Genomic DNA, 25,658 nt, shown 5'->3' with positions numbered 1-25,658 from the left:
CACTAGCACCGCACTAGAGTCGGCAGCAGCGGAGCAGTGCCAGGAGGAGGGGCGCTGTGATCACAGAGAGGACCTGAGCAGCCTTCCTTCCCATGCCTTGACAGACGCTCAGTTTCTGAGCGTTTGAAGGTCGCGTCACTGTAGTGGCAGTGACTTCAGGGGGCGGGGAGAGAGAGGGGACGCTTACTTTGCAATTGGAAACGCCTTGTCCTGAAGTGAGTCTAGAGAGAGCTGTGTTCTAGATGAGCCAGGTAGGCAGGGTCAGGGAGGCACCCTCGAGGTTTCCCCTCCTCCGCGCAGAGGCAGTGCCCAGACCTGTTTGTGTAACTAACAGCTTATTCGACACCGATTGAGTCTCTGCCCCAGGACTGGCCGCATCCCGACCATCCCCATCGTTCTGTCGTCTCTCGAGCCTTCTGTGTAGCCCTTAGCCGGTCGGCCTAGCGCCGGTCCCTGCTCAGGAGGCCTGAGTGTGGCCCCCGGGCCCCTGCCGTCCGTGGGCAGCAGAGCGGCGAGAGGATGAGCATCTCTTCTCCACTTTAAGCCCTTCCCTGTCATTTCAGAGGTAACCTTGTGGTCTTTGGCTGTGGCCCTCAGTTTGGACAGCTAGGACGTGCCCTCCAGTGTCGGGTCGCCCCTCGGGCCGGGGCCGCTCCAGGGACCCGCGGCACCGCCCAGTCTCGCACATCTTCCTCCATCTCGTCTGCGCCATCTTGTTTGCGCGTTCGTTGCTCTCGTTCTTCTTGATCGTCTTCCTCGACGCCCCGCTGCTGCCTGGGCAGCCTGTGCTGCCGTGTCTCTGGTCGTTTCCTTGGGGCATAGGGCGCGCTGGCCAGCGCTTCGTCCCTAAGGGTGCCGTGGGTGCCACACGGGGAGGCCCCCGCGTCCCCCTCCCACCCACCCCAGAGGGCGGCCCCGGCGTGGGACGGGCTTCGCCTGGGGGCCCGTCCTCTTCCCTCCCTGCGCAAGGACTCGTGCTTAGTTCCCTTTAAAAGGCGCTTTTCTGAATCAGTTAAATTTGTCTTTGATTGACCACAGTGGGAATTCACACCCAGTTTTCAGGGATCTCTCCTACGTGAAGCGAAGTTCCAGCAATCTGGGGCTTTCAGAACTGCGTACTTGGGACAGGAGTTCTACTGGAATAGGCCGCTTTTTCCTCAAAGTCAGTGTAAAACTGTTTTTTTTTTAACTAGTATATAGTGGTGGTTACACTTTCTGGTGTTTTAGGACACGTTTCAGTAATAGGGTTTTTAAGTGCCGAAGTAATTATTCCACGAATAAGTGAGGACTTCATTCTGAACTTCTGATTTGGGGGTGTGGCTTTTCTGGGACCTTTTATTTTTAGTATGTGTTGCCATGACAGTGTTAAACTTTTGTGATTTCTCTTTTTAAGAAACGCTTGTGTGGTTTTTTTTTTTTTTCTTTTTAAAGAAATGCATGTGGGTTCTTTTTTCAACATCCTTGTAACTGCCTGAATGTTGTGACAATTGATTCCGCGCGTGCTCTGAAGTGGTCAACCACAGCGTTTCTACCAGTCATAACGTGAGGTGTCACCTCGGTGATTTTATAGCATAAAGTCACCGGGAGTATTTACATCAACTTTATGCAAGGTTCTGGTGATTTTTTTTTGTAAAAGAAATGAAAGCACTCATTTAAGAAAGTTTGAAGTACTTCACTTCAGGTTTCAGCCCTGAGTGTGTTCTTTGGGCTCTCTCTAGCCCTGTGGTTTTCTGAGGGCGGAAGAGTTGATGTGGCGAGTGAGAGATTGTCAGCAGTGTGTTTTCTACAAACGTTTGTTGTTTCTCCTGTCCTGAAGCAAATTGTGCTCGTGGCGCGTGCACATCGGCGTCGGGCGGTAGAGAGGAAATGTGGATCCAGCCCTCCGACAGCTCAAAGTCAGGGTCCAGAGTGGAATGTATCCGCTAAAATGACATGACAGTCGCACCCAGGAAGGAGCGAGGTCGGGCGGGGTCGGTGGTCCCGGCAGTCCTGGAGGGGAGGGTCAGCGTGTGTGGAAGGCGGGGCTTCGTGGAGCCCAGTGTCCGCAGAATAGTGGTGGAAGGACAGTCTAGACGGCACGCGTGGCATCAGCACAACCAGCGTGGACTCCCGAGTTTCCCGTGCAGGCCAGGTGATTCGGGGAGAGAGGGGTGTTTGTGGCGAGAGGTCAGGGCCCCCGGGTGCTGCCTGAGACCCAGGCGCATCTGCCACAGCCACGCTTTCGGGCAGGTTGCTCCCAGACACTCGCGCAGCCCGCTGCCCGCTTCTTCCATCGACGTCTCTGTTGGCAGGATCTGCCGGCATCCTCTGTGGAGCCGTCCCAGACCATTGGTTGCCTTTTTGGCCTCTGTCGAGATTTTGTTTTGATTTTTCTTTGAGTTGTTTTCTAGACGTTGTGTCATCACCGATCTTGAGCTGTTATCCCTCCCTTATTGAGGTAATCAGATTTTATGGAATAATTAGGAGTTTTCCAGGTGTATATCTCATGTCAGTCCTGGCATCTGACTTACAACGAATTCCAGTGCACAGGTTGCACGGAGGACTGGGGCTGTGTGGACACACGACCGAATTCCCTGTTTAAACGCCTGGCGCCTCAGCCTTGCGGTTCCTGCTCCCCACACGGTACAGTCCTCCGACCAGGCTGCACAGGCACTGCGGGCTGGCCAGTTAGAACTGCAGGAACTCGGGCCATCCCACACCTCCCGTATTAAAATCTGCATTTTAACAAATTGCTAGATGATTAGTATTTGCATTAACAGCCGAGGTGTGCTGCCCTGCATGCCTTGAAGGGCTGGGTGTCTATCTGTCCTAGAGCTCTTGAGAAGTTTCGAGTCTTTCCCTGGGGAAATCATGGGGTTCCCCACTCAGAATCCCACGGGGACTGTCAGAAGAGATGGGACAGGACCAGCCTCAGAGCCAAACCAAACTGGCTCACTGCCCACAGCTGCCTTAGACGCGGGCCGAGCCGCAGTGTGAGGACTGAGAGTGTCTAAGTCCGTAGTCCTCTGGCCTGTTCCTTGAATACCTCCACTGGCTTGACACTCACTGCTTGGTCTGGCTGTTTGTTCCCATTTGAAGCACTTCTGATCATGAGAAGCCTTCCTTCCTGGTATCGAGTCCAGATCTGCCTCTTTAAAACTTTCCCTCATGGAGCAGCCTGCTCGGTGCTCAGTAAGTGGTGGTTGAACAGGCCCTTGTTCCACCTGAGAGCTCTTTCAAGAGTCTCCAGTACCTCTTTTGACAGACGGCGGTCGGGCTGCAGAGCAGAGGGGGGGCGGTGGGACCGGAGTGGCTGGAGGGGCAGCGCAGTGGGCTTGCTCGCCCCTGATTGAAGTACCCAGCCGCCTGGTGATGTATTTCATCAGAGCAGTTTTTACCTTGCTCTTGTGAACACAGTGTGCCCCTTCTCAGTCATTTGGCTTCCGAAGGAGACGTGTTGCAGAGGCTTTTGTGTTGTTGCCGGGTGGTGGCCGTGCCAGAGGTCTGGCCCTGGGGCTCTGGTGTTGTGTTGTCCCGCCCTGTACCACGCATGGGAGGATGCCGGAGGGGCGCCTGGCAGGCTCAGTCTGTAGAACATGTGACTCTTGAGGTTGTGAGTTCGAGCCTCACGTTGGGTGTAGAGATTCCTTTAAAAAAAAAAAAAAGGCGTGAGAGGAAGGCCGTTCCGGTACACACGACACCTGGAAGGCACCGTGGCCTAGGAACCGCTCTGCGGAGTCGTCTGCAGGTCTGAGTAAATTCCAGCACGACGTTTTCCGTAGAAATCTAAGCAGTAGCTGCTTCACGTGCTTTGTGGTGTATTTCCCACCACGCCGACAAAGCTTTGGAGTTTGATTTGTGTCGGTTGTCCGTGGATTTTCAGATTGAGTTGAGTTTTGCTGAGAATGACCGGGGACTTGAATGTCTGCCGCGTGCCCTATGTGGGACCGGTCATTGGAACGGTCTTCTGTTCCCTCTGGGGGAGGACTGCCTCCCTCTGGGGGAGGATCTACTTAAGAAGTGGCAGGCGGGTCCTCAAAAGAGCCCACTGTAGAATGTGGCCGTTTATTTCCTAGGTCGTGGGCGCCCAGGTTAGCTGGGGCAGTGGAGGTGAGGGGGGGTTTTGAAGACGTGCTGCCGGCAGGAGAGCCACACTCAGGTGCTGAGACACCGTGCGAAGTGGCGGATCGCGCGTGAAATACAGCATTGGGCTCCGAGAAAGGAAGGAAGATGTACAAATGGGGAAAAGAGCACGAGGTTTGGACATTTAAAGAGGTAGCCGTCAGTAATGTGTGACGGGGATCAACGTGGAAGGCCTCGTTCTCCCTCGTGCCGATAAACGAGGCGTCGCTGCTTTTGGCGCTCCTGACTTTGGCTCAGTCCCAAGGCCCGCGGCACTGGCCGGGCCCTCGGACGGCCGTCGCTCCGCCACCCTGCCGCCGTGCCCCCAACTCCGGACTCCGCTAGGGCCTTTCCAGGGCTTTGTGCTGGGCTTTGTGAGCACACTGCCTCCGGGGAGTGGACGGGCTCGGGGAAGACGCGTGTGGTTTCTCCGCTCCAGGGTCCAGAGCTGCTGTTTCCCGTTCCTTAGCGGATGATTAGGTTAATCTGTTCTCTCTGTGTGAGTGCAGACTTGGTGCTCGCGTCCTGGAGCCTAGCAGGGCGCCCCACACAGTCCACACGCACCCTCTGTGCAGTGAGCGAGTGCCCACAAAGAAGCAGAGACCCGGGAGGCGTTGTGCAAGTTCCAGGAAGCCTTGCTGCCGCCCGACAGATGAGGAGAACTTCTGGCAGGGGTGGTAGTGCCTTGAGCTCACAGAATGGGGTTTATGGTCACTTTTACCTGGTGACACCTCTTTCAGCCAGTCACGACTCCTCTAGTAAATGTGTGCATTCCGTTACCCTGAGGTATTTGTGTCCCACCGTAACAGCATTTGGACTCAAATTGGACCATGCTTACATGTCGGAGACCTTTTTTTTTTTTTTTTTTTTTACTTATTTATGCTTTCTTTTCCATGCCTCTGGATTGTTAGGATTGTCAGCTACCAGATGCTTACTTGTCTTCTGCAGATACTGTATTTTTGTTTAATAAGAAAATACAATAGTGTTTACACGTAGAAAATAAATGCTATTAACAAACACAAAATACAGTGACCATGTCAGCAGCTTCCGTGGGAGGTTCTGGCTTCCCCATAAATGGCCTTTGCCTAGCGAGTGGCATTCACCCTAAGGTTGGGGGGAGGAGGCATTTTGGGGGAAGGGATGGCATTTGGGGCCTGATGGATGAGAGTGGAAAAGAGAAGGAAGAAGTCGCTGGTTTTTCACCCTGAAATGGAGGCCACGTGGATAGCGTCTTTCTTTTAGTTCCTCTCCGCAGTTCATCCCTGTGTGCAGCAAATGCAGTCTGGGTCTGTTCTTTACCCCTGGGTGAGAGAACAGTTCATCATCCTCCCAGGATTACTTTCCTTGTAACATCAGAGGTCTTTGATTTGGCGTGGTCAGTTTTAGGAATATGGTGGGCACGTGTTGAACGTTTGGGGGGAGTATTAACTATTAGAGAAAATACTTCTGGAGAAATCATACATGACTTGGGCTGCACGCTTGTCATAAAGTGTACCTTGGGAATCGCTTCTCACTTACAATAATGAGGTGCTTGGTGTGCGTGATTTTGTCTAATGAGTGTTAATGAGTTTGAGATCTGAATGTCTTTATTAGAAAAGTTAATAGTATGGAATATGTGGTTACCAAGATCTTTTTTTCTTACACGTTTAGGTTTAATTAAAATACTCTGATAAGTAATGTGAGTTGTTTATGTTACACTGTGTTACACTGTTACACAGTGTTATGTTACACTGTGCTTATGGTACACATCGGTTGCACTGATGGTTGAATGTGAGAATATTATTGTTACACGCAATGGTCTCAATATGAAAGGAGACCTTTGTGGTATTGCTTAGTGTATCAAAGATCATATGTTATAGTATCAGTTATAAGCTACTGTGTATAACGTGACCAAAGTTGGGAGGAGTTGGAAAGAAGGGAAATCTTAAGAATAAGAATAGATAGTAGCGCGTAAAACTTCTGCCTTATGGCAAGTGCCCACCAAATGTGGAGATTGGGGTGGACGGACAGAGGGATGAATTGAACTCCAAGGGGCCAAGGAGATGCAAATTTGGGGTCCTCTCTGTTAACTCTGAAGTCCTTGGGAATGGGGTTCTCTGTGTGGCCACAGATTTTCCTTCGGCCTTTTGGGATCGGCCCGATACATGGAGTACCCAGAGGGGATGCCCTGCCGTCACTAGGCCAGGTGGTGGAAACTGAGGCTGTGCCGTCCTCAGTGGTGCTGAGGTGACACCTGGGGAAATGCAAATCCACCAAGCCTCGTTCCACCCGTTCTTTTTGGCTACGTCAGTCAGTCGATACAGTTTTTTCTTCAGCATCTTTAGATAGCCAGACCGCTCAGTAGAGGGCCTTCCTGCATGGGAAGCCGTAGGAAAGACGTGTGGGTTAATGCCACTGTGCCCATAGGTTGTGAGGAATTGCGATTTTGTCATGAGATAGATTTTGTCATAGAGTTATTAAAATGAGTAACAAAACTGACCAACTGGGTATCACTCTGCTCCTTGTTTCATCCTCTGTACCCGTGCAGGTGAGCAGTGCAGGACCCCAGGGAGAGTGGCAGCCACAGAGGCCCCCCTTAGGTCATGTCCGTGGTGGCAGACGAGCTGCCCACACCGCCCCCAATCAGAACACTGTCTCTTGTCGACAACGCGTTTGCTACTCCCCCTGGCACAGACTTCTGAGCGTCTAGATTTCATATGTGATTGTCCTTAAGGGAGCTCTGATTCTGTGGGCTGTTGCCTTCTGACATAGAAAGAAGCTTGGCTTTTCTGGATCTTGTTGCTCCCCAACTGCTGCTGTGCAGAATACACGACTAGACGAGGGTCCCTTTGTCTGCACAGCTCCTTCCTCGGTAGCCGTGTTCTGTTGCCTCGGGACACGGGTGGATAGTCTCTCGATACAATTGTACTTGCTTCTCGGTAGTTTTTCAGTCACGTGTGGCCTTCTCCTTTTTACTTACCTTTCTTGTTTGTGTGTCTGTTTGTTCTTCTAGCCATCCTGGGGTCTCCAGCTAGTGGGATTCAGAACACGATCGGTTCTGTCGGCACAGGCCAGCAGAACGCCGCTTCGCTGAGTAACCCGAATCCCATAGACCCCAGCTCCATGCAGCGCGCGTATGCTGCCCTTGGTCTCCCCTACCTGAACCAGCCCCAGACGCAGCTGCAGCCTCAGGTTCCCGGCCAGCAACCAGCACAGCCTCAAAGTCACCAGCAGATGAGGACTCTCAACCCCCTGGGTAGGTAAAGGGACTCTCGAGAGCTCGTTCGTCCGGCTGTTTTCAGTTACTGTTTTTACTTTAAATTCAAATCAATATACATATAAATTATGATGATGATATCTTTTAAATCCTTGAAATAGAAAACTTCCGGGGAAAGGCTGAAGTATGAGTGCAAGGAAGATGTGACAGGCTTGTGAGAAGAAAAGTATTTGCACAGGAGCCGACATTTGATGGCCGTGCCGCTCCTGTCGGGACGGTTTTCACGAAGGGCATTCAGTGGCTCACAATGCCGAGTCCCACCTGTTAGAGTGCCCTCCTGAGGGGGAGCCTGTACCTGGTCTGCCGGCTCCCCCCACCCACAGTGCGAGGTGACCGGCCCAGACGTGGGCAGGTTGGCGGGAGTGTCCCCCAGCACCTCCCGTCCCGGCCTCTCTCCCCGTAATGGTGTTTCCTGGTGTCATGTCAGCTCATTGGCCGGGGTATCCCCACAGTTTTTGCCGTGTTTGCATACTGTTTTCTTAGCATTTCTCTGTAAATTGACACATTGCTCTTAAAGTCAGGCTTAAGCCAAGCAGTTAGGTCCGTCAGGTCAAGATGGTTGTGTTAGTTTTATTGTTTTCCTAATAGAGTAAGTCTTTTAACCTTAACAATGACGATTAAAAACAACTCATTTATTGCTTTTGGGGTGGGGGGGGGGGACCCAACTGCCCTAAGGCACACTAACTTCTCCCGGCCAGGAGACTGGGTTGGAGCCCTCAGACCTGAGTTCTAAAGTGACTCCACTCCTACTTGAGGATATAATTTGGGACAAGACCTGTAACCTCTGTCAGCTTTTTCTTACTTTAATGGGAACCCTGTACACAAGTGTTTTCACGTGCACATTACTTCTTTGATTTTATTTTCTGATAGAAGAAAAGTTGACCCAAATCTGTGTGACACAGGTCAGTTTAGTTGTTCAGGGCATGGTGTTAATGAAGCCGGCGTAAAAGTCTGAGGCTCGGAGGGGATCGCTTATAATTTGCGTCACAGCCCTAGAGCACACCTAGGGCGCCCGCCGGCCTCCACGCACGCCTCATCTGGGTTACTTAAAATGCAGTGAGGAGGAGACTGCCACGGAACTGGTTCAAGTTGATGGCTGTTACCGGAGAAACAGCTTCCAGAGTTCCTGCCGTAGTGGTTATTGTCATAACTCAGGAGAATGACTTACTTACATGGTGATTTGACCTGTTACCGGAACTGTGAGGGGTGGATTATAATTTACGACTTGGTGGATTTCTTTCTGTCTTTAAAGGAAATAACCCAATGAACATTCCAGCAGGAGGAATAACAACAGATCAGCAGCCGCCAAACTTGATTTCAGAATCAGCTCTTCCAACTTCCCTCGGGGCCACAAAGTAAGACCCCCGTTTCAGTCGGCTCCTCTCTGAGCGACGGTCGCACACGCAAGTGGGTTGGGAATCACAAAATTGGGGTTCTTTCTAAATGGGTGACGGTGAAGATAGCTTAAATGGCAGGGGGCAGGGGGTTGCTAAATGTCACATGTGGTTGAAAAACCTCATGTAAATGAGGCACATGTGTGTCACTTGGCTAGGTGGACTAAGTGTCTTGTTTTTCCCCAGCCCACTGATGAACGACGGCTCAGGCTCTGCAAACCTTGGGACCCTCAGCACTATACCCACAGCGGCACCTCCTTCCAGCACCGGCGTGCGGAAAAGCTGGCACGAACATGTCACTCAGGACCTGCGGAGCCACCTAGTGCATAAACTGTATGTGCCCGCCTCACCCGTGTTCACATATGACGGGAACATGTCATGGCTGACAGCAGTGCGACAGCTGTGCAGTTTCACTGATGTCCGATTTAATTCCTGAGCGGTCCCCTGGGCCCCAGGTGACAGACAGTGCCCTAGCAGCTGAAGAGGGTCGCATGCTTATTTAGGGAGCCACAGCCACTGCCGGCAGGCCACAGAATTGCAGTCCCTGCAGCAGGGCCTGTGCTGTGACCCACGTCGCAGAGGTCGGGACTCCCAGTGTGGCCAGACCTTCTGTCCTCTGAGCTCTGGCATGCAACGGGGAGCTGGGATTAGTTCAGAAGCTGTGCCTTGTTTTAGGGCTCAAGATTGTAATCATGGAGGCCCCGGAGAATCGGGGGAGTTTGAGCCTGGTGAATACAGAGGACACGATAGTGCCACCATATACTGTGGCAACAGAGAGGAAGTCAGCAGTTCACTTTCTCAGGCTAGTTAAGTTAAATCAGGTGAAGTGGGTCAGTCTGATTCCCTTGGAGTGGTTTTGTTTGCCTTTCTCTTTTTAGTGACAATTGTTTGTGAGAAACAGTTGTATAAAATAACAAGGTACTGATGGTATACCGAAAGTCTGTTGACGGAGTGTGTTGTCTTTCCAGGGTCCAAGCCATCTTCCCAACCCCTGACCCGGCAGCCCTGAAGGATCGCCGCATGGAGAACCTGGTGGCCTATGCTAAGAAAGTGGAGGGGGACATGTATGAGTCCGCCAACAGCAGGGTAGGGTGCCATACGTGTTCCAGCCGCACAGCACCTACAGTAGATAGAACTGCATCTGTCCGGCTCATTGTCTGGAAATAGGGGAATCTGCTAGTCAGGTAGACTCATCACCTCGGGGATGCTGACCAGAGAGACATCCCAGACAAGACCTGAGACCCCTGTACCGCTCTCTTGTTTGACTACAGATGTCACCGCTACAGTGGTGACCGGGGCATGGAGAGTTGTGTTTTATCCTTGGATGTGCTCCACAGTGGGCACTCTTTATAACGCTCGTACTGTGTCACTGCCGGTGTCGAATATCCAAGAAGTGATTCGACTGTGGAATGAAATGTGACGTGCGTTCAGTTAGGACCCCCTGCCTGATAAGTCCTGTCATGTCACGAGGTGTTCACCATGAAGTTGGGCCTTAGGTGTATCGGTTAGAAGTGCTGAATACTGGGGGCTCCTGGCTGGCTCAGCTGGTAGGGCACGTGACCCTTGATCTCGGGGTTGTGAGTTGGAGCCCCCCCCCCCCCCCCCCCCCCCCCCGTCAGGACTAGAGCTTACTCGGGACTACAAAACGGACCAGAAGCGCGGAATGCTTACCTTTGCCCGTGTCCCTAATGTAAAAGTTCATTAGGTTGTTAGAACATCTAACACAGATCATTGGGGTTTTTATAGCTTTCACTGCCTAACATTGAATGTTATCACTGCTCTTCAGGATGAATACTATCACTTACTGGCAGAAAAAATTTACAAGATACAAAAAGAACTAGAAGAAAAGCGGAGGTCACGTTTACACAAACAAGGCATCCTGGGTAACCAGCCCGCCCTACCAGCCCCCGGGGCACAGCCCCCTGGGATTCCGCAGGCACAACCTGTGAGGCCTCCAAGTAAGGACTTTTCTTTCTGCCAGCCCTTAGTCTGCTGGCTTGTTCTTCCCTTTGTGTTTGGGGTGTATTTCCCAGCATGTAGAATTATGTTCTCAGGGAGCCCGTGCTTTGGAAACAGTGGTAGTGGCCGTGGCCTTCCGCCTTGGCCTGTGTTTGGACATTGAGTCTCTCGTGGAGGGACCCTTTTAAGGGTGTGCTGGCCTCAGAATGCACAGTGCTTTTAGACCCGTTGACTGGTTTTCCTTCTTTAAGTTTGAAGTTCTGAAGATAAAATTCTTTATTCCCAAATGAGGGATTATTTTAAATGACTGATTTTTTTCTGCCATTCTAGATGGACCCATGCCCCTGCCAGTGAATCGCGTGCAGGTTTCTCAAGGTATCGAATTATTGTTGTGAATCCTATTTTGGCTTAACGTTGAATAGTCGCAGAGTTCATTCGCTTTTCCTCTTCCCCTCTGTATTTCTTTATAGCTCCTTGTTATTCCCTCTGTTCCTTTTGCTGATGACCAGAATTCAGTTCCACAGGCAGTATGAGTATCTGTGGTGTTTGGAAGCTAGAAGACCATAAGAAAGTTCTCCAGGGAGATAGGAAGTGGGATTAGGCTTTTTTTTTTTTTTTTTTTTTTTAATGGACAGGAGGGTCTATTTCTCTTAGGAAGAGTCACCTCAAGAAGCATTGCAGGTGGGGAAAGGAAACATTTGTGAATGTTGCAGAGGAGAGCGTGGAGCCGGCCGGGGGCGGGAGGGTGGTGCGGGCAGAAGAGCGTGTGTCTGTGCTCCTCGAGAGGCTGGGGCGCCGCAGCCAGTCTGGACTTGACTTGAGGGTCTGTGGTGTTTGTGGCGGAGGCGGTCTTTGGAGTTCATGGAGAGGGGCATTTCACAGCTTTTACAGCTCTTGTCCAGTTGGGACTGGAACAGTAGGATATTTTTCCAGGTTTTGAGAAGAGGTGGCGACTTCCAGGGGATTCCACAGCAAGGCCTTGCAGCTGTGTGCCAGAGTAGTCTGAGACAGGAGAAGAGGTCATTGTAAAAGTTGTTGGCAACCTCGGGGCGCCCGGCTAGCTCCGTCGGAGGAACATGAGACTCTAGATCTTGGGATCATGAGTGTGAGCCCCACGTTGGGTGTAGAGATGACTAAAAAATAATAATCGTAAACTTGAAAGAGTTGTGGCCATCTTCGTGCATACTGGAGAGACCCAGGAGACACACTGATGATCTGGAGAAACTTGAGGGACTTGTTTTGATGGACCAGTTAGGAGTGAAGGAAACTGGGAAGCCAGGGAAATGGAGCGAGGGAGTGTAGCCGAGTGCTGCGTCGGACGTGACATGGAAGGTTTGGCTGGTTTGGGATCTGATGGGGGCTGTTGAGCAGGATATGGAAGGAGAAGTTTTACAGCACAGCACTCACACCTTCCTTACCAGCACCTGTGTCTGTGTGAAGAGGGAGTCCTTCATGGTACTGTTTGTCAGTACTGCCTTTTTCTCTTAGTTCATAAAATCCTCAAGGAGAGAGGGAAGCTTACAGCCTTCCTAGAAAGCCCCCCTGGGCCCGTGCTGGCACGTGGTTTTTAGGGTGACGTTTCTAGGTGTCCTCGAAGGTAATGCTGAGCGAGGCACATGTTCTCTGAGACGTTGTCCTGGCCACACCAGTATTAAGGCAGCATCTCAAGGATTCTGCTTGAGCCCCAGTGTCAGCCCTAAGACTTGCTTGAACCAGCCTTTATGTGGAGCTCAGAGCTTCCAGAGTATTGTGAGAAATAAGGAAGAATGAGACTCTGTGGCCCGGAGATGCTTAGTGGCCAGTGAGGTGTCTTTCGTTGTGTGACACTCCTGTGGCTGTGAACACCCCTGGGAAGGTGAAGTAGCCACGGAAGTGAGAGCTCCCCAGTCTGTAGAGAGGAGGCGGGGAATGAGAATTGCTGGCCCTTGGGCACTTTCTAAACACTTAGCACACTTGCAGAATTAAAACCATGTTTCGAGTCTTCTCTCAGATTCTAACAGTAAGGGTAAACCCAGCTGAAGAGCCAGGAGGCCTGGGATGATGAGGATGGCCTTCCTGCAGGAGAGGAGACGGGGGCCACTGTTCCAGAAGGTGTTAGGGAGATTGGCTCCGATGGGTGCCCGGACCCTGGCTCACACGTCCCCTATGGATGTAGGTGTACCTTCCTGGCACCGCCTCGTTCACGGGTGCTTTACCTGACTTTCTCCCTTTGTCTCCTTGTGCTACCCTCCCCACCCTCCCCAAACCGCTCTCACCACCACCACCACCACCACCACTGCACTGGTGCCGTTTTTCTGGATTTGAAAAGTGGTCCAGCACCATCTTTTCTGATTCGCTGCGTGATTTTTCTTTCTGTTGTGTGTATTGCATACATGTTCCACTCTGTTTCGCTTAGCGTTTGGCAAGTTTGTAGCTCTCATTTTCCTGTGGGTACTTTTTCTAATGAACCGTTGTGGGTACGTTTACAGGGATGAATTCATTTACCCCAATGTCCTTGGGGAACGTACAGTTGCCGCAGGCTCCCATGGGACCGCGTGCAGCGTCCCCCATGAACCACTCTGTCCCGATGAACAGCATGGGCTCCGTTCCAGGGGTAAGTGCTTCTGTTGGCCTCAGCTGTGCCGAGGAGGCCTTGCTCGGGTAAGGAAAGTTCTCTGCACAGTGAAGTTGTATGTCAAGAATCCCCTGGTGCTTACTCCTTTGGTTTTGGCTGTGGTTTATTTACTTCACATCTCTCTGCCTCTTTTTGGTCTTCATTACTACAGCGAGAATTATTTGACCGTTACTTATTTTTGTTGGGATGATGAATTAATAGGGACTTGAGACTTTGCGAGAAGACATGTCTGAGATTGGAGCTTGCAGCCTCCCACAGTTGCAGAGAGGTGCTTGACAGCATCTGTGGTCTCCTAGAGCTTACTCTCCTGAGGCTGCCTTCTTAATGCTTCAGAGAAGTCGTAAAAGGCATATTTTGAACTTTAAATTATGGCATGCTATTGATTTCCCTTCAGAGATAAATTTGCAACTGGCTCCTCAGAGACCTTGCGTGAGAAGGCAGGGGGAGGGGAGATTGGCAGAGTTCAGTCTCTTCTAGTTTATCTTGAAGACTCTGGCCCTCGTCCTCTGAACTCTGGACGATGCTTGTCTTTTAGATGGCCATTTCTCCTTCCCGAATGCCCCAGCCTCCGAACATGATGGGCGCTCACAGCAACAACATCATGGCCCAGGCGCCTGCGCAGAACCAGTTCCTGCCTCAGAACCAGTTCCAGTCGTCCGGCGGGGCGATGAGTGTGAGCAGTGTGGGCCTGGGCCAGCCGGCGGCCCAGACGGGCGTGCCGCAGGTACCGTGCCTGGTGATGGAGCCCCAGCCTCCTCCTGACCTGAGCTAAAGTTCCACAGTACACATTTGGATGTGACTCGCATCTCTCGTTTCCCCCCCACCTCCCGTTCTGTTGCGTCATTTTTACTTTCTTTAGAATTACTCTTAGCATCTCTGGGTGAGCTTCCCACAAAAGTGGAATGGGTCGTCGTCTTTTGGTTCCTGGTCTTTGTGTTCTGGTTTGGGGTTGGGTTTTTGTTTTTTTAGCGTTTATTCGTTTTTGAGAGAGCGAGAGAGAGAGAGAGAGAGAGAGAGAGAGTCAGAGTGCAGGCTGGGATTGGCAGAGAGAGAGGGAGACACAGGATCTGAAGCAGGCTCCAGGCTCTGAGCTGTCGGCAGAGAGCCCAGTGTGGGGCTCAAATTCACAGACCGTGAGATCGTGACCTGAGCCAAAGTCAGATGCTTAACTGACCGAGCCACCCAGGCCCTCTTTAATGGTGTGTTTTAAATTCAAATGTGGTCCTGAGAGACCTTGAGTGTTAAAGGGTGAGGAAAGGCCCTGTGACTCCACTCCTGACCATTGGGTTGAAATACCCTGTTGTCTGTCTCTCTGACCATCCCAGGTGAATCAGGCTAACTAGATCGATTGAGCCCTTCTTGTTGAATGTGTTTGTAAGTGGTCTGTTGAAGGCTGAAGAGAACTATTTCCCATTCATTATTCACTTTTTCCGCTTTGTGACCATTGTTAACTGTTGGGCATCAGATTGCTGCCGTGTGCTGATACACCTGTATTTAAAACAGGCCACATCTTCCCCCGGAAGATAATATTCATGTTTTAATTTTTTACACGAAGTAACATTGAAAAGAGGTCATTGGCTACACTAGATTTACTCACTAAATATTTGTTAATTAATTCTTAACGTCTGTAGTACGTCCTTGCTCTAGAACAGCAAACTTGTCCTGTAAATAGTTTCCACTCTGTGGGCCATAAGGGTCTTTGTTTTAACGACTCAGCTCCACTGTAGTGGAAAAGCAGCCATAGGCATATTCATTCACACATAAATGAAATGAGGGGGTGTGGCTGTGTTTCAATAAGACTTTATTAGAGGAACAGGCAACTAGCTGGATTTGGCCACAGTTGCTGGTTTGTAGACCCCTGCCCGAGAGCAGTGATTTGGGATCTGTTTTTTACAAGTCCACAAATAATTATGTGAAGCGTGTCCCTAGTTGCAAATCACTGTACTGAAACATTTCAGTGTTTTAGTAACCCAGCTTTTTTTGCAAAAGAGAAACACTTTTTCCAGTGGTCTGAGCTGTGGGTAGATGCTTTGGAGCATGATGCTAGTAAGCTGAGTGGACGTGCTCGTTTGAGCCAGACGTTTCAGCGGGTCTGTAAGTCACGGTACGAGAGATATTTTGTAGCAGTAACTTCGCTGGAAAGTGCAGTGTTGTAAGTGTACAGCTGGGTGAATTGTTACAAATGGAACATTCTCTTGAAACCGGCAGACCTCACCAGGCAGACCTCACCGGGAAACCGTGGTTAGATTTTCATGCATTTAATTCTTCAAGTCTATTGCCACATTCTGACATGGGGGAAATTATTTTAACATACTCTGTTCCCTCCGTTAGGGACAGGTGCCTGGTGCTGCTCTTCCTAACCCTCTGAACATGCTTGGGCCTCAGGCCAGCCAGCTGCCTTGTCCACCAGTGACACAGTCACCGTTGCACCAGACGCCACCCCCTGCTTCCACGGCCGCGGGCATGCCGTCTCTCCAGCACCCGTCGGCGCCTGGGATGACTCCTCCCCAGCCAGCAGCTCCCACCCAGCCATCGACTCCTGTGTCGTCTTCCGGGCAGACCCCTACCCCGACTCCCGGCTCGGTGCCCAGTGCCAGCCAGACCCAGAGCACCCCGACGGTCCAGGCAGCAGCCCAGGCCCAGGTGACCCCACAGCCTCAGACCCCAGTCCAGCCCCCGTCTGTGGCCACCCCTCAGTCATCACAACAGCAGCCGACGCCTGTGCATGCCCAGCCTCCCGGCACACCGGTGAGCCTTGCGGTCTGTCTTTGGGTGGAGACTCATAATGGAGAACTTCTCCATAAAAAATGCTGTCGTGAAGTTGCTACAGCGTTTCGGTGCAGCCCCAGAAAGTATCTGTGCCCTAATCCAACCATAACAAGCTGTGTTTGATTTCCGACATTGCCTCCATAGGCCGTGTTTGTGTTTGGCTGGGTGTGATTTAAGATTATCTTCCCTAATTAAATGAGTTTTCAGAAATGGGCACTTATAAAGAAATCCCACATGGGTCCTCTGTAGATTTTTTAAACTGTCTATACTTAGGAGCCGTGTGTTCCCCATTATCCATCGCAGGTTGACATCCTCTGAGTTTTAGTAGTTTTTCTCTTAGACTACTGTGTTTGGTGAACAAGACACGTACCTAATTGTGTGTGCTTTGCCTTCACCTGTTAGCCTCGTTTTCAGACCGGGAGCCTTTTCTTTCCGTGACAAAATGGCAGACTCAGGTTAGCACTTCCTGTGGCTCAGGTCTGCCCCGTGCTCCGCGGACCTGCTGGCAGCGAGCAGCCGGTGCTGCCCACTCACCACCCTCTGCACCCCTGCACCCCTGCCCTGGTGGCCGCTGACATCTTCCTGTCTGTCGTCTTATCAGCCTAACTTAGAAACCACCCTTCCCCCTGAAATACGTGAACTTCATTCTTGGGGACTAAGGATGTTTTATTTATAAACCTGTCAAAATAAATCTCAACAACAGCCTCCATACAACATTACTGTTTGTATTTCTCCATAGGGAATGTGCTTTTTATTTAGGCTTTTTTTATGTTTCTTATTTATAAATGAGATCCCTGTGTTATTTTATGTTCTCTTTTATTTAATTCAAACTCCATTAGGTGAGACTTCGAAAATTGAGAATTCTGGTGGTGCTTCCTTCCCTTAATGTTTGCTTATTCCTCCACTACCTCCACCACCTCTGTTCCTGCAATTAACAGGATAATTATATGTTCTTGTTCCATACGGGCATGCACTCCTACTCGTATACGTGTTTATCTGAGTTCCAGCCTTTTACGATAAACGCCAATGGCTTTATTGGAAGGAGTTCACTTTAAAGAATTTTTTTTTTTTAATATTTATTCATTGTTGAAAGACAGAGAGACAGATTGCGAATGGGGAAGGGGCAGAGAGACAGGGAGACACAGAATCCGAAGCAGGCTCCAGGCTCCAAGCTGTCAGCACAGAGCCGGACGTGGGGCTCGAGCTCACAGACTGCAAGATCATGCCCTAAGCCAAAGTCGGCCGCCCAACTGACTGAGCCACCCAGGCGCCCCAGTTAATTTTAAAATGGGAGGTTCTGTGACTTAGGTAGAAAACTTCTGGAAACTAGTTTTATATCAAAATGTAGAAAGCCCTGCTGTCCCATCTCTGCATTCTTGGTGGGAAGTTCTTTGTGTTTCTGCTCAATGCTGACTTCCTCTGGGATTCCTATTTTAACTTCTCTGTTCTTCAGTTCTTTGTGTCTCTTAGGTTAGTGTTGAGAAATGGTAACATAAAAGCGTGTATTGGTTCAGCCGCAGAGTTTCACGTCGTTTATGGTGTGGTGTTCACAAAGATGATGATCTTTGTGTCTCCACAGCTTTCCCAGGCAGCAGCCAGCATCGATAACCGGGTCCCCACTCCTTCCTCGGTGGCCAGTGCCGAAACCAACTCCCAGCAGCCAGGACCCGAGGCACCGATGCTGGAGATGAAAGCAGAGGTCAAGACTGAGGACACTGAGCCTGATGCCAGTGAATCCAAGGGGGAGCCGGGGTCTGCGGTAGGTGCCGTTCCCGGGCGTGAGCAAATGTGCAGCACGAGTGTCCCTAAAGTGTCCCAAGGGGGGATGCTACAGGCCCTCCGTGGACAACCCTGCCTTTTGTTTTAATATCCTGCTTGATTACGGGTTCAAAGAAGGTACAGATTAAAAACAGATTGGGTATTTTTAGGTACTAGGTATAGGCTTCATTTTATTTTGCCAGAAATGAAGAGTTCCAGTTTATATTTTAAATGACAGGATCATCCAGTGACATGTCACCACGGCTCTGCAGAGTCCCAAAGGCACAAGGGCGTGCTCACGCACAAACTCGCCTGTGCCAAAAGTTGAAAACTAGATCCAGCCCCACAGACAGGTTTTGTTTGGTCCACGCAATGTTTTTAGAAACCAGGAATTACAAATAATACTGGATTTCTGGCTTTTCTTTGAAAACCACAAGCTCCCCAGCACTGTGCTCACACTCCCGTGGCGGCAGTCTGGGTGGGAGCCCCAGCCGCAGCCTTTAGATGGGGATCGGGCGCCCCAGTTTGCCAGAGTCTCTGCTCCTCTGCCGGCTTGCTCGCCTCCCGCTGCACCGTCTCTCTCACCTCCCTGGCCCTCAGAGCGATGTGGCGTTTGAAACTTGGCCCCAGTTTTCAAGGAGAGTCTTGTTCCAAAGTAGGAGTTCCTCTCTGTACAAGCACTGAGCAGGTCATGGGTGCGTGGGGGCCAGGTCTTTTACGCACTCTGGCATGTAAAATTGTTACATTAGCACTCTAATTGCACTGGTGCTGTATTAAGGCAACTCACCCGGCCCCAGGTGCTCCACTCCTCCCCGAGGAGAGGAGCGCATGGTAAATGCAGCGCTGAGCAGGGGAAGGTTTTGACAGGCCCGGATAGATTGTTAAGAGCTTTCCGATGAGGCTGAGTTAGAATAAAGGTTTTTGATATTCGTACATCATCATCTGTAATTTTGTTTCTTTTAAGATGATGGAGGAGGATCTGCAAGGATCTTCTCAAGTTAAAGAAGAAACAGACACAACAGAACAGAAATCTGAACCGATGGAAGTGGACGAAAAGAAACCGGAAGTCAAAGTAGAAACTAAAGAGGAAGAAGAGAGCAGCGCTAATGGGGCCGCCTCTCAGTCAACATCTCCTTCACAGCCACGCAAAAAAAGTAGGTTGTGTTTCCTGAACTTTTGAACTGTGCTGCTTTTCCACCGTGTTGTGATCCCACACTTGTGGGCTAGAAGCTAAAGCAGAAAAGTAACCGCCCCTCCCCTTACATCTTACCTGCCTGCCCTTCCCCCAGTCTTACCTCTTCAGAAATGATGACAGCGCGCTGGACTCTGGCCTAAGGACCCACAGGGTTTATGGGAGGAATGAGAAACAGGCCACGGCTCTGAGGGACAGGCCAGAGGGGTGGGTGCGTCCGAGTCCTTGCACCCGCCGAGGAGCTCAGGCTTTTGCCTGGCGAGACCTGTACAGCCACTGGTAGATTTGAGCAGGAGGACGCCCGAAAGCCGTGCCAGGGAAATTCTCACCGAGGCAGCACGTGTGTGCGCTGATATGGATGGGAAGCGGGGTGCCAAGAGTCAGGGTGCAGCGCAGTGGGCCCCAGTGGCCTGGTGCAGCGGGAGGGGCGCGTGAGTGAGGATGCTCTCTGCCCATTGGAGGTCCCGAGTAAGGAGGTTAACGGGGTGTTGGAACATTGTTAGGTGACCCTTGGAGATGGGATGTCGCTCAGAAAGATAAGGACTGCATGTGACACATTTGGGAAACACGACAGAGATGTATCGGAGGCTGACATTCTATAATTTTGCCAGTGAGAGGGACCCTGGAGATAAAGGGCTACCAGAAGCTTTCAGGTGTCAGGCCCGTTTATACTCCTAAAAATTGAGGACCCCAGAGGTTTTGTTTGTGTGGATTATGTCGCTGTTTATTCTGTCGGAAATTTAAAAATACGTATTTCTCTAACACACCTGTTCCATGGCGTCCGTGAATAACATATTTTTGTGAAAAATAAGCTTCCCAGAGCAAACATACTTAGAGTCGTGACAGTGTTTTCTTTACAACGTTGCGACTCAGTCTGGCAGACACGGCTGGACTCTCCTGTCTGCTGCTACCAGCTCTCTTGTGCTGCCTCGTTTGTTTCAGTTCATTGGGAGCATTCTTGTTTGATACTACACCAAAACTCAGTGAGTGGAAGTTTCACAGAGCTCAGTTGCAGTGTGGAGTCTGGGTCCACAGCAGCACTGAAGGCGTCATGCCCGGAGACATTACAGTCCATCTGTTTGCCTTGTGCTGTGAATGAATCCTTTACCCCTGGCGGGGTGGGTTGTTTCATTTTTTAATAACACGATCCTTTGGTCATCTTGGAATTCGGCTTGCTGAATTACGCCGATTTTCCAAATGTCAGCATACTTCACTGTACGATATATTATGTTTATTTTATTTTTGAGAGAGAGGGAAATAGAGCGCCAGCGGGGGAGGGGCAGAGAGAGGGAGACACAGAATCTGAAGCAGGCTTCAGGTTCTGAGCTCTCAGCCCAGATCCCACCCTGGGGCTCGAACCCATGAACTGTGCCATCACGACCTGAGCCGAAGTCAGACGCTTAATTGACTGAGCCACTCAGGCGCCCCTTCACTGTACGCTATTTGTTTAAAATCACATTTATTAACATCACTATGAATCTCTTCAAAAGAAGTCTTGGGAATTTTCAGAGGCTGTCAAATCAAGCTCACATGGCAGGTAGAAGTTTCTCCAAATTCTGATTTTGACCTAAGTCCAAATTTTATCATTGGCAACAAATACTGTGTATTGTCCTTGGTGTAACTGGCCCATTTTGTTCCTTTTTGGGAGAGTATCTGCCACATACCCAGATCTGAATACCTGGAGCTTGTCTCGCGGTCTTTTTCCCAGTCGTACTGTTCAGAGGTGAGAAAAGCAGCCGCTTCCGCTGTCGGCCCCACGCGCACGAGCGCCTCCTCCCGGGGCGTTGGCCGCACACGGGGAAGTGCTTGACGCCCGCTTCCTGTTCGGTGCTGCGAGATCAAGACACGTAGCCAAGGGTTGAGATCCTTAACAGTAATAACGTTTACTCCTCGACCGAGGATGTTGTTGAGTGCGGCTGCCACGTTTTCCTCTGTGTGCACAGCAGCACGGAGCACGGTGACGACTGAGTCGGGTTTGGTGCCGCTGCCTGCGTGGTGCTGCGGCACGAGTGATGTTACTCGTGGTTCCTTTTGCTTGTTCGTGCAAATGTCCACACGGTGCGGCAGGAAGATGACGGCCTAGTGTTACTGTGAAAGTCATTTTATGTTACGAAAGTAAACAATTTCGGAGACCCTTGGAAAGGGCCTAGAGCAGTGCTAGAACTTTCCGTGACGACAGGAACGTTACTTATCTGTGCTCTCTGTGCTTGTCACCAGCCACACGTAGCTCCTGAGCACTTGAAATGTGACTGAGGAAGTGCTGGCGGCTGAAGACAGGAGTTTGAAAATGCTTTTCCCTCGGCGTAGGTGTCTTAAACAAATGTGTAGTGAGCGACTAAATGAGTGATGGACCCAAGTGACCCACGTGTGAGCTTGCCACCAGGAGGGGATGCAGCCTCCAGCAGGGGGCAGCGCGCTCCCCATGAAGAGCCAGATAGTCCCCGTGGGCTTTGCGTCCGTCCGTTCGGTCTCTGTTGCAGCCACTCTGTTTCGTGGCCTGAAAGCCGCCACAGACAGAGCAGAACTGCATTCTAATAAACCTTTACTTCTGGAGGCTAACCTTTGATTTCATGTATCATGAAATACTACTCTTTTCTTTTTTTCCTAACCATTAAAAAGCATAAAAACCAATCTTAGCTCCCCAGCTGTACGCAGGAAGGCAGCTGGCTGGACTGGGCCGGTGGGTCAGAGTTTGCTGATCTCTGGCCTAAGAAGAATGCAAAAGCTGTTGATTAACTAAGTAATCGTTTTCTTATAAAGAATTACTCAAAGAAAACCAAACGCTACTCCATTTCTGTAAAGAACAGAATAGAAGAGAAGGGGTTAGCCGAAGGCAGGATGTGTATTCTCGTGAGGCTCCTGTCGGGCACATCCGCTCCGCAGGCCCGGCCTCTGCGCGCAGAGGGGAGTGGCGCTGGGCCGCCTGTGGTCCCCACTGCAGGGCGGGGTGGGGCGGGGCGACCTGAGCACTGCCGCCTGAGCCGCCTCTTGGCTTCGTGGGTTGTCACGCACATTTTCCTGGCCATGAATTGAATACTCACTGGGTTTTGTGCGAACCTACCGTCTTGAATGTATTTGGCAGCTGGTGTTCGTCCTTGGATTGGTGACAACGGAAAGCGTAGTAGGAAGTGGAGTGGCTGAGGGGTGGAGAGAACAGCACAGAACTTTGGGGGGAAATACTTGATTTGGTAGCTCTCTTAGTGTGTACGTTTGTTTGTGAGGTTGGAATACAAAACCGTTTGTCTCAGGTGCCTGAGATTACCTCAGCCAAGGACAGAAAGAGTGTCACCAGAGGAAGAAAGGCCCCTTCCAATAAAATGGCTTTATTACCACCCATTGGCTCAAGCAGATTTGGGAGTTAGCTTCATTTTCGGTTCAACGCAGCTTTAACGTTGGAAACTCTTTTACTGAAGAGGCGAACTTGTCAGTGTGGTATTTGGTCTCATGACGTAGGTGCACTTTTAAAACCCCGTTACTGTATTTGCAGAAGCCCCACACCGTAGCTTTAGAGTGTCCACGGCCCCTGCTGGGAATGGGGGCCCTTGCAGGCCTCGTGGCGCGGGTGGCCGTGGGGATGGAGATGGCTGGACCCTTAGAGAGGCAGACCGGGCTTCGATTTGGAATGTGGCGGGTGAGGCGTCTGCGTGCCTCGTGAATGGTGTCATCCCCTGGTTTTTCTACCCGCAGTCTTTAAGCCGGAAGAGTTACGCCAGGCTCTGATGCCAACCCTGGAAGCGCTGTACCGCCAGGACCCGGAGTCCTTGCCTTTCCGGCAGCCTGTGGACCCCCAGCTGCTAGGGATCCCGGTAAGTTCACGTAGTGACAGTGTAACCGTGCCAGCGTAGCTCCCGGGTGTCCATGTTTCACCTCAAAATTGGGTGGCATACCCTTGTTTGGAAGATTTTTCGCCTATAAGAAAACGTCTCTGTCGAATCAGTAGCACACCTTTCTTACACACCTTTGACTCACTGGGTGGGGTGTGTGTTTCCCCACCTATTCTGTCTGCCCCAGGGTCCGAGGTGGGGGAGCGCACCGGGGCACACCGCCTGCAAACACACGGCCCCGGGAGCCTCACTTAGATTTGGGGCTGTGTGTGAGCCTTCGTCTCAAAGGCTGGTTTTAAAGAAAGAACTGGTCATCATCAGTTGGAAAGCACCTGGGCCTCTCATTTTGGTATCTCTGGGTCGTCTCGCAAAGGCCATAGTGACCCAACAGATTTTTTTTTAAGCAGTATTACTATTTTTGTTTCTGTTTTTGTGTTTGTCTTGGAATTTCATCTTGCTTGCCAGGACCAAGAGTAAATCTCTAGAAAAACATATTGTCTGATAAATGTGCTTACCATTTTAATTCCGTGGTTTAAAATCCTTACTTTAAAATTTTTCGGGGCATCAGGGTGTGGCTCAGTCGGTTGAGCATCTCACTTCAGCTCAAGTCACTAGCTCACGCTTTGTGAGTTCGAACCCTGCATCCGGCTCTCTGCTGACAGCGGTGGAGCCTGCTCCTGCTGTGGATCCTCTGCCCTGTTCTCTCTCTGCCCCTCCCCCGCCCATACCGTCTCAAAAATAAATAAACCTTTTTTAAAAATAAATTGTAAAAACCAAGGAGGTTTCTATTAACATCTTTTACCCATTTTTTTATTAAATAATTTATTAATATTATTTTTCTCTTTGCCTTTGAAATAATTTAGTCACACCTGACAAAACTAATTACAGTTTTAGGTAATTCAACCAGAGGAAGGTCAGAGGTTATTTTCTTCTCATTTCCCATTTGTTGCTATTAGAAATGGAAGTTGTTCTGGTACTTCCTGTTTCTGTTTTGTTTAAGATAAAGCTGCTATGCAAGGCTGGCATTTAGTATTGGGGGGATCCACTAGACTGAGACTTTTTTGTCTTTAAGGATTATTTTGACATTGTCAAGAATCCTATGGACCTTTCCACCATCAAGCGGAAGCTGGACACGGGGCAGTACCAAGAACCCTGGCAGTATGTGGATGACGTCTGGCTCATGTTCAACAACGCCTGGCTCTATAACCGGAAGACGTCCCGGGTCTATAAGTTCTGCAGCAAACTTGCTGAGGTCTTTGAGCAGGAAATTGACCCCGTCATGCAGTCCCTTGGATATTGTTGTGGGCGCAAGGTACAGTTTAGACTTTTTTTGGAAAGTGAACTTTGCCGGTTAAATTAGCCAGAGCAGGTATTATGATAACATGATAGACTCCACATTGTATCCCACCTGTGTTCTGGGAAGGACCCGGATGGAGTCTGGGCATTTGTAAAACAAGTCGATTGCCTGAAGCCATGTAATGGGTGATCAAAGCTAGAGTTGCTTATTGGGGAGGACCTTGGGTTATGCCTTTCTGGCTGCTCCTCTGTACCTTTATCAATGTGTAACAAATGTCTTTTGACGTTGATTCTGTCACATGGAATCCAAAAATGTCTTTATTAAACAGCTATGCAAATTGTTAGAAAACTATACCATGTACCAATAGGAATATCTTACTAGCTGAATCTGACAGCTCTTCTTAGTGAATTAGAGCATTGTAGGACAGTCACTGGGATACGTTTTTAGTATTTTCTCCTTTGTTTTTGCAGTATGAGTTTTCCCCACAGACTTTGTGCTGCTACGGGAAGCAGCTGTGTACAATTCCTCGCGACGCTGCCTACTACAGCTATCAGAACAGGTGAGCACCGAGCCGGCGTCCTGGCTTATAGGCACAGGACGAAGGTCTCAGGGCGAGCAGGTCCGTCTGAGTATAGCCTGGGTTATGTCTTTTCTGGAGTTCTAATGAAATGGGCCACTCTGCGTGCTGCTTCGTCACTCAGGCCCATGATCTCTTAATTTGAAAGCATGCTCTTACACGGTAGCAATTGAAGCTCCTGCTTGCTGCACTACTTGAGTCAGGAAGGTTAGTTCTTAAGCTGTGGTCTTTCCAAAATGTAACCACCGAAGAGTCTGGAGTCCAGAGTAACTCTAATAAGGGTTCACATACCTTTCTGAAGATCTTAAGTGGAAACATTGTATTTTATTATTTCACGTGTAAATATTTGCCTACATAATTTGGGCCGGACAGTCTGATGGAAAGACTTACACTGATGATATTTCCTTAAAAAAATAATAAAAGGAAAAGTAAATAAAAATGAATAAAAGCTTTAGACTTAAACTTTTTTTAAAATTAATAACACAACACTGAATGAGATCTTGCATTCTTGTTGAGTTCTCCCCATCATAGGATGGCCGTTTCAGGGTTTTGTGAGTGGTAGTTATCCTGGAGAAATATTTGCCATTCTCTTAAAATGTGGGGATGGCTAAATGGGTTTTCTGTCTTAAGTAAAAGAGAATGAAAATAGTATTTTTTTGTTGTTAATTTGCCACACACAAATACAACCTCCATAGTTTTGGGGCCATTTTGAAAAATTAAACTTGTCTGTGTCTCCTGTTTCAGGCGGCCACATGTTGCCATAGCACGAGGGCATCCTCCCTGAGGGCACAGGTTGTAAATCTTGGTCACATTCAGTTACCTTGCCTCCATTTGAGGAATAGGCGACCAAATTCCTGTGACCAAGGTTCAGCTCTGTGCCTGTTCCTCGTCTGTAGGCTCAAGTATTAAATGTCAGT

The 25,658-nt window shown here is 50.0% G+C and overlaps 1 protein-coding gene across 5 annotated transcripts in view; it reads left to right on the top strand.

Moving 5' to 3' along the window:
- The window catches only part of CREBBP (CREB binding protein), a 126,422-nt gene that overhangs the window by 75,560 nt on the left and 25,204 nt on the right, over positions 1-25,658 (top strand). For 4 of the 5 annotated variants that reach the window (XM_027043371.2, XM_027043369.2, XM_027043370.2 and 1 more), the window contains 14 exons: positions 7,094-7,336; positions 8,610-8,712; positions 8,938-9,084; positions 9,720-9,837; positions 10,538-10,709; positions 11,041-11,085; positions 13,179-13,303; positions 13,860-14,048; positions 15,656-16,072; positions 17,673-17,852; positions 18,816-19,005; positions 22,731-22,849; positions 23,940-24,179; positions 24,635-24,723. In XM_027043371.2, the coding sequence (XP_026899172.1) occupies positions 7,094-7,336; positions 8,610-8,712; positions 8,938-9,084; positions 9,720-9,837; positions 10,538-10,709; positions 11,041-11,085; positions 13,179-13,303; positions 13,860-14,048; positions 15,656-16,072; positions 17,673-17,852; positions 18,816-19,005; positions 22,731-22,849; positions 23,940-24,179; positions 24,635-24,723 (2,377 nt within the window). The remainder of the gene's footprint in view (positions 1-7,093; positions 7,337-8,609; positions 8,713-8,937; positions 9,085-9,719; positions 9,838-10,537; positions 10,710-11,040; positions 11,086-13,178; positions 13,304-13,859; positions 14,049-15,655; positions 16,073-17,672; positions 17,853-18,815; positions 19,006-22,730; positions 22,850-23,939; positions 24,180-24,634; positions 24,724-25,658) is intronic. The other variant, XM_027043372.2, reaches the window with a different exon arrangement.

Source organism: Acinonyx jubatus, chromosome E3 (assembly GCF_027475565.1).
Source record: "Acinonyx jubatus isolate Ajub_Pintada_27869175 chromosome E3, VMU_Ajub_asm_v1.0, whole genome shotgun sequence".
Lineage (NCBI taxonomy): Eukaryota > Metazoa > Chordata > Mammalia > Carnivora > Felidae > Acinonyx > Acinonyx jubatus.
Note: the sequence above shows the minus strand (reverse complement) of the source record. Positions and strands in the feature narration are given on the sequence as shown.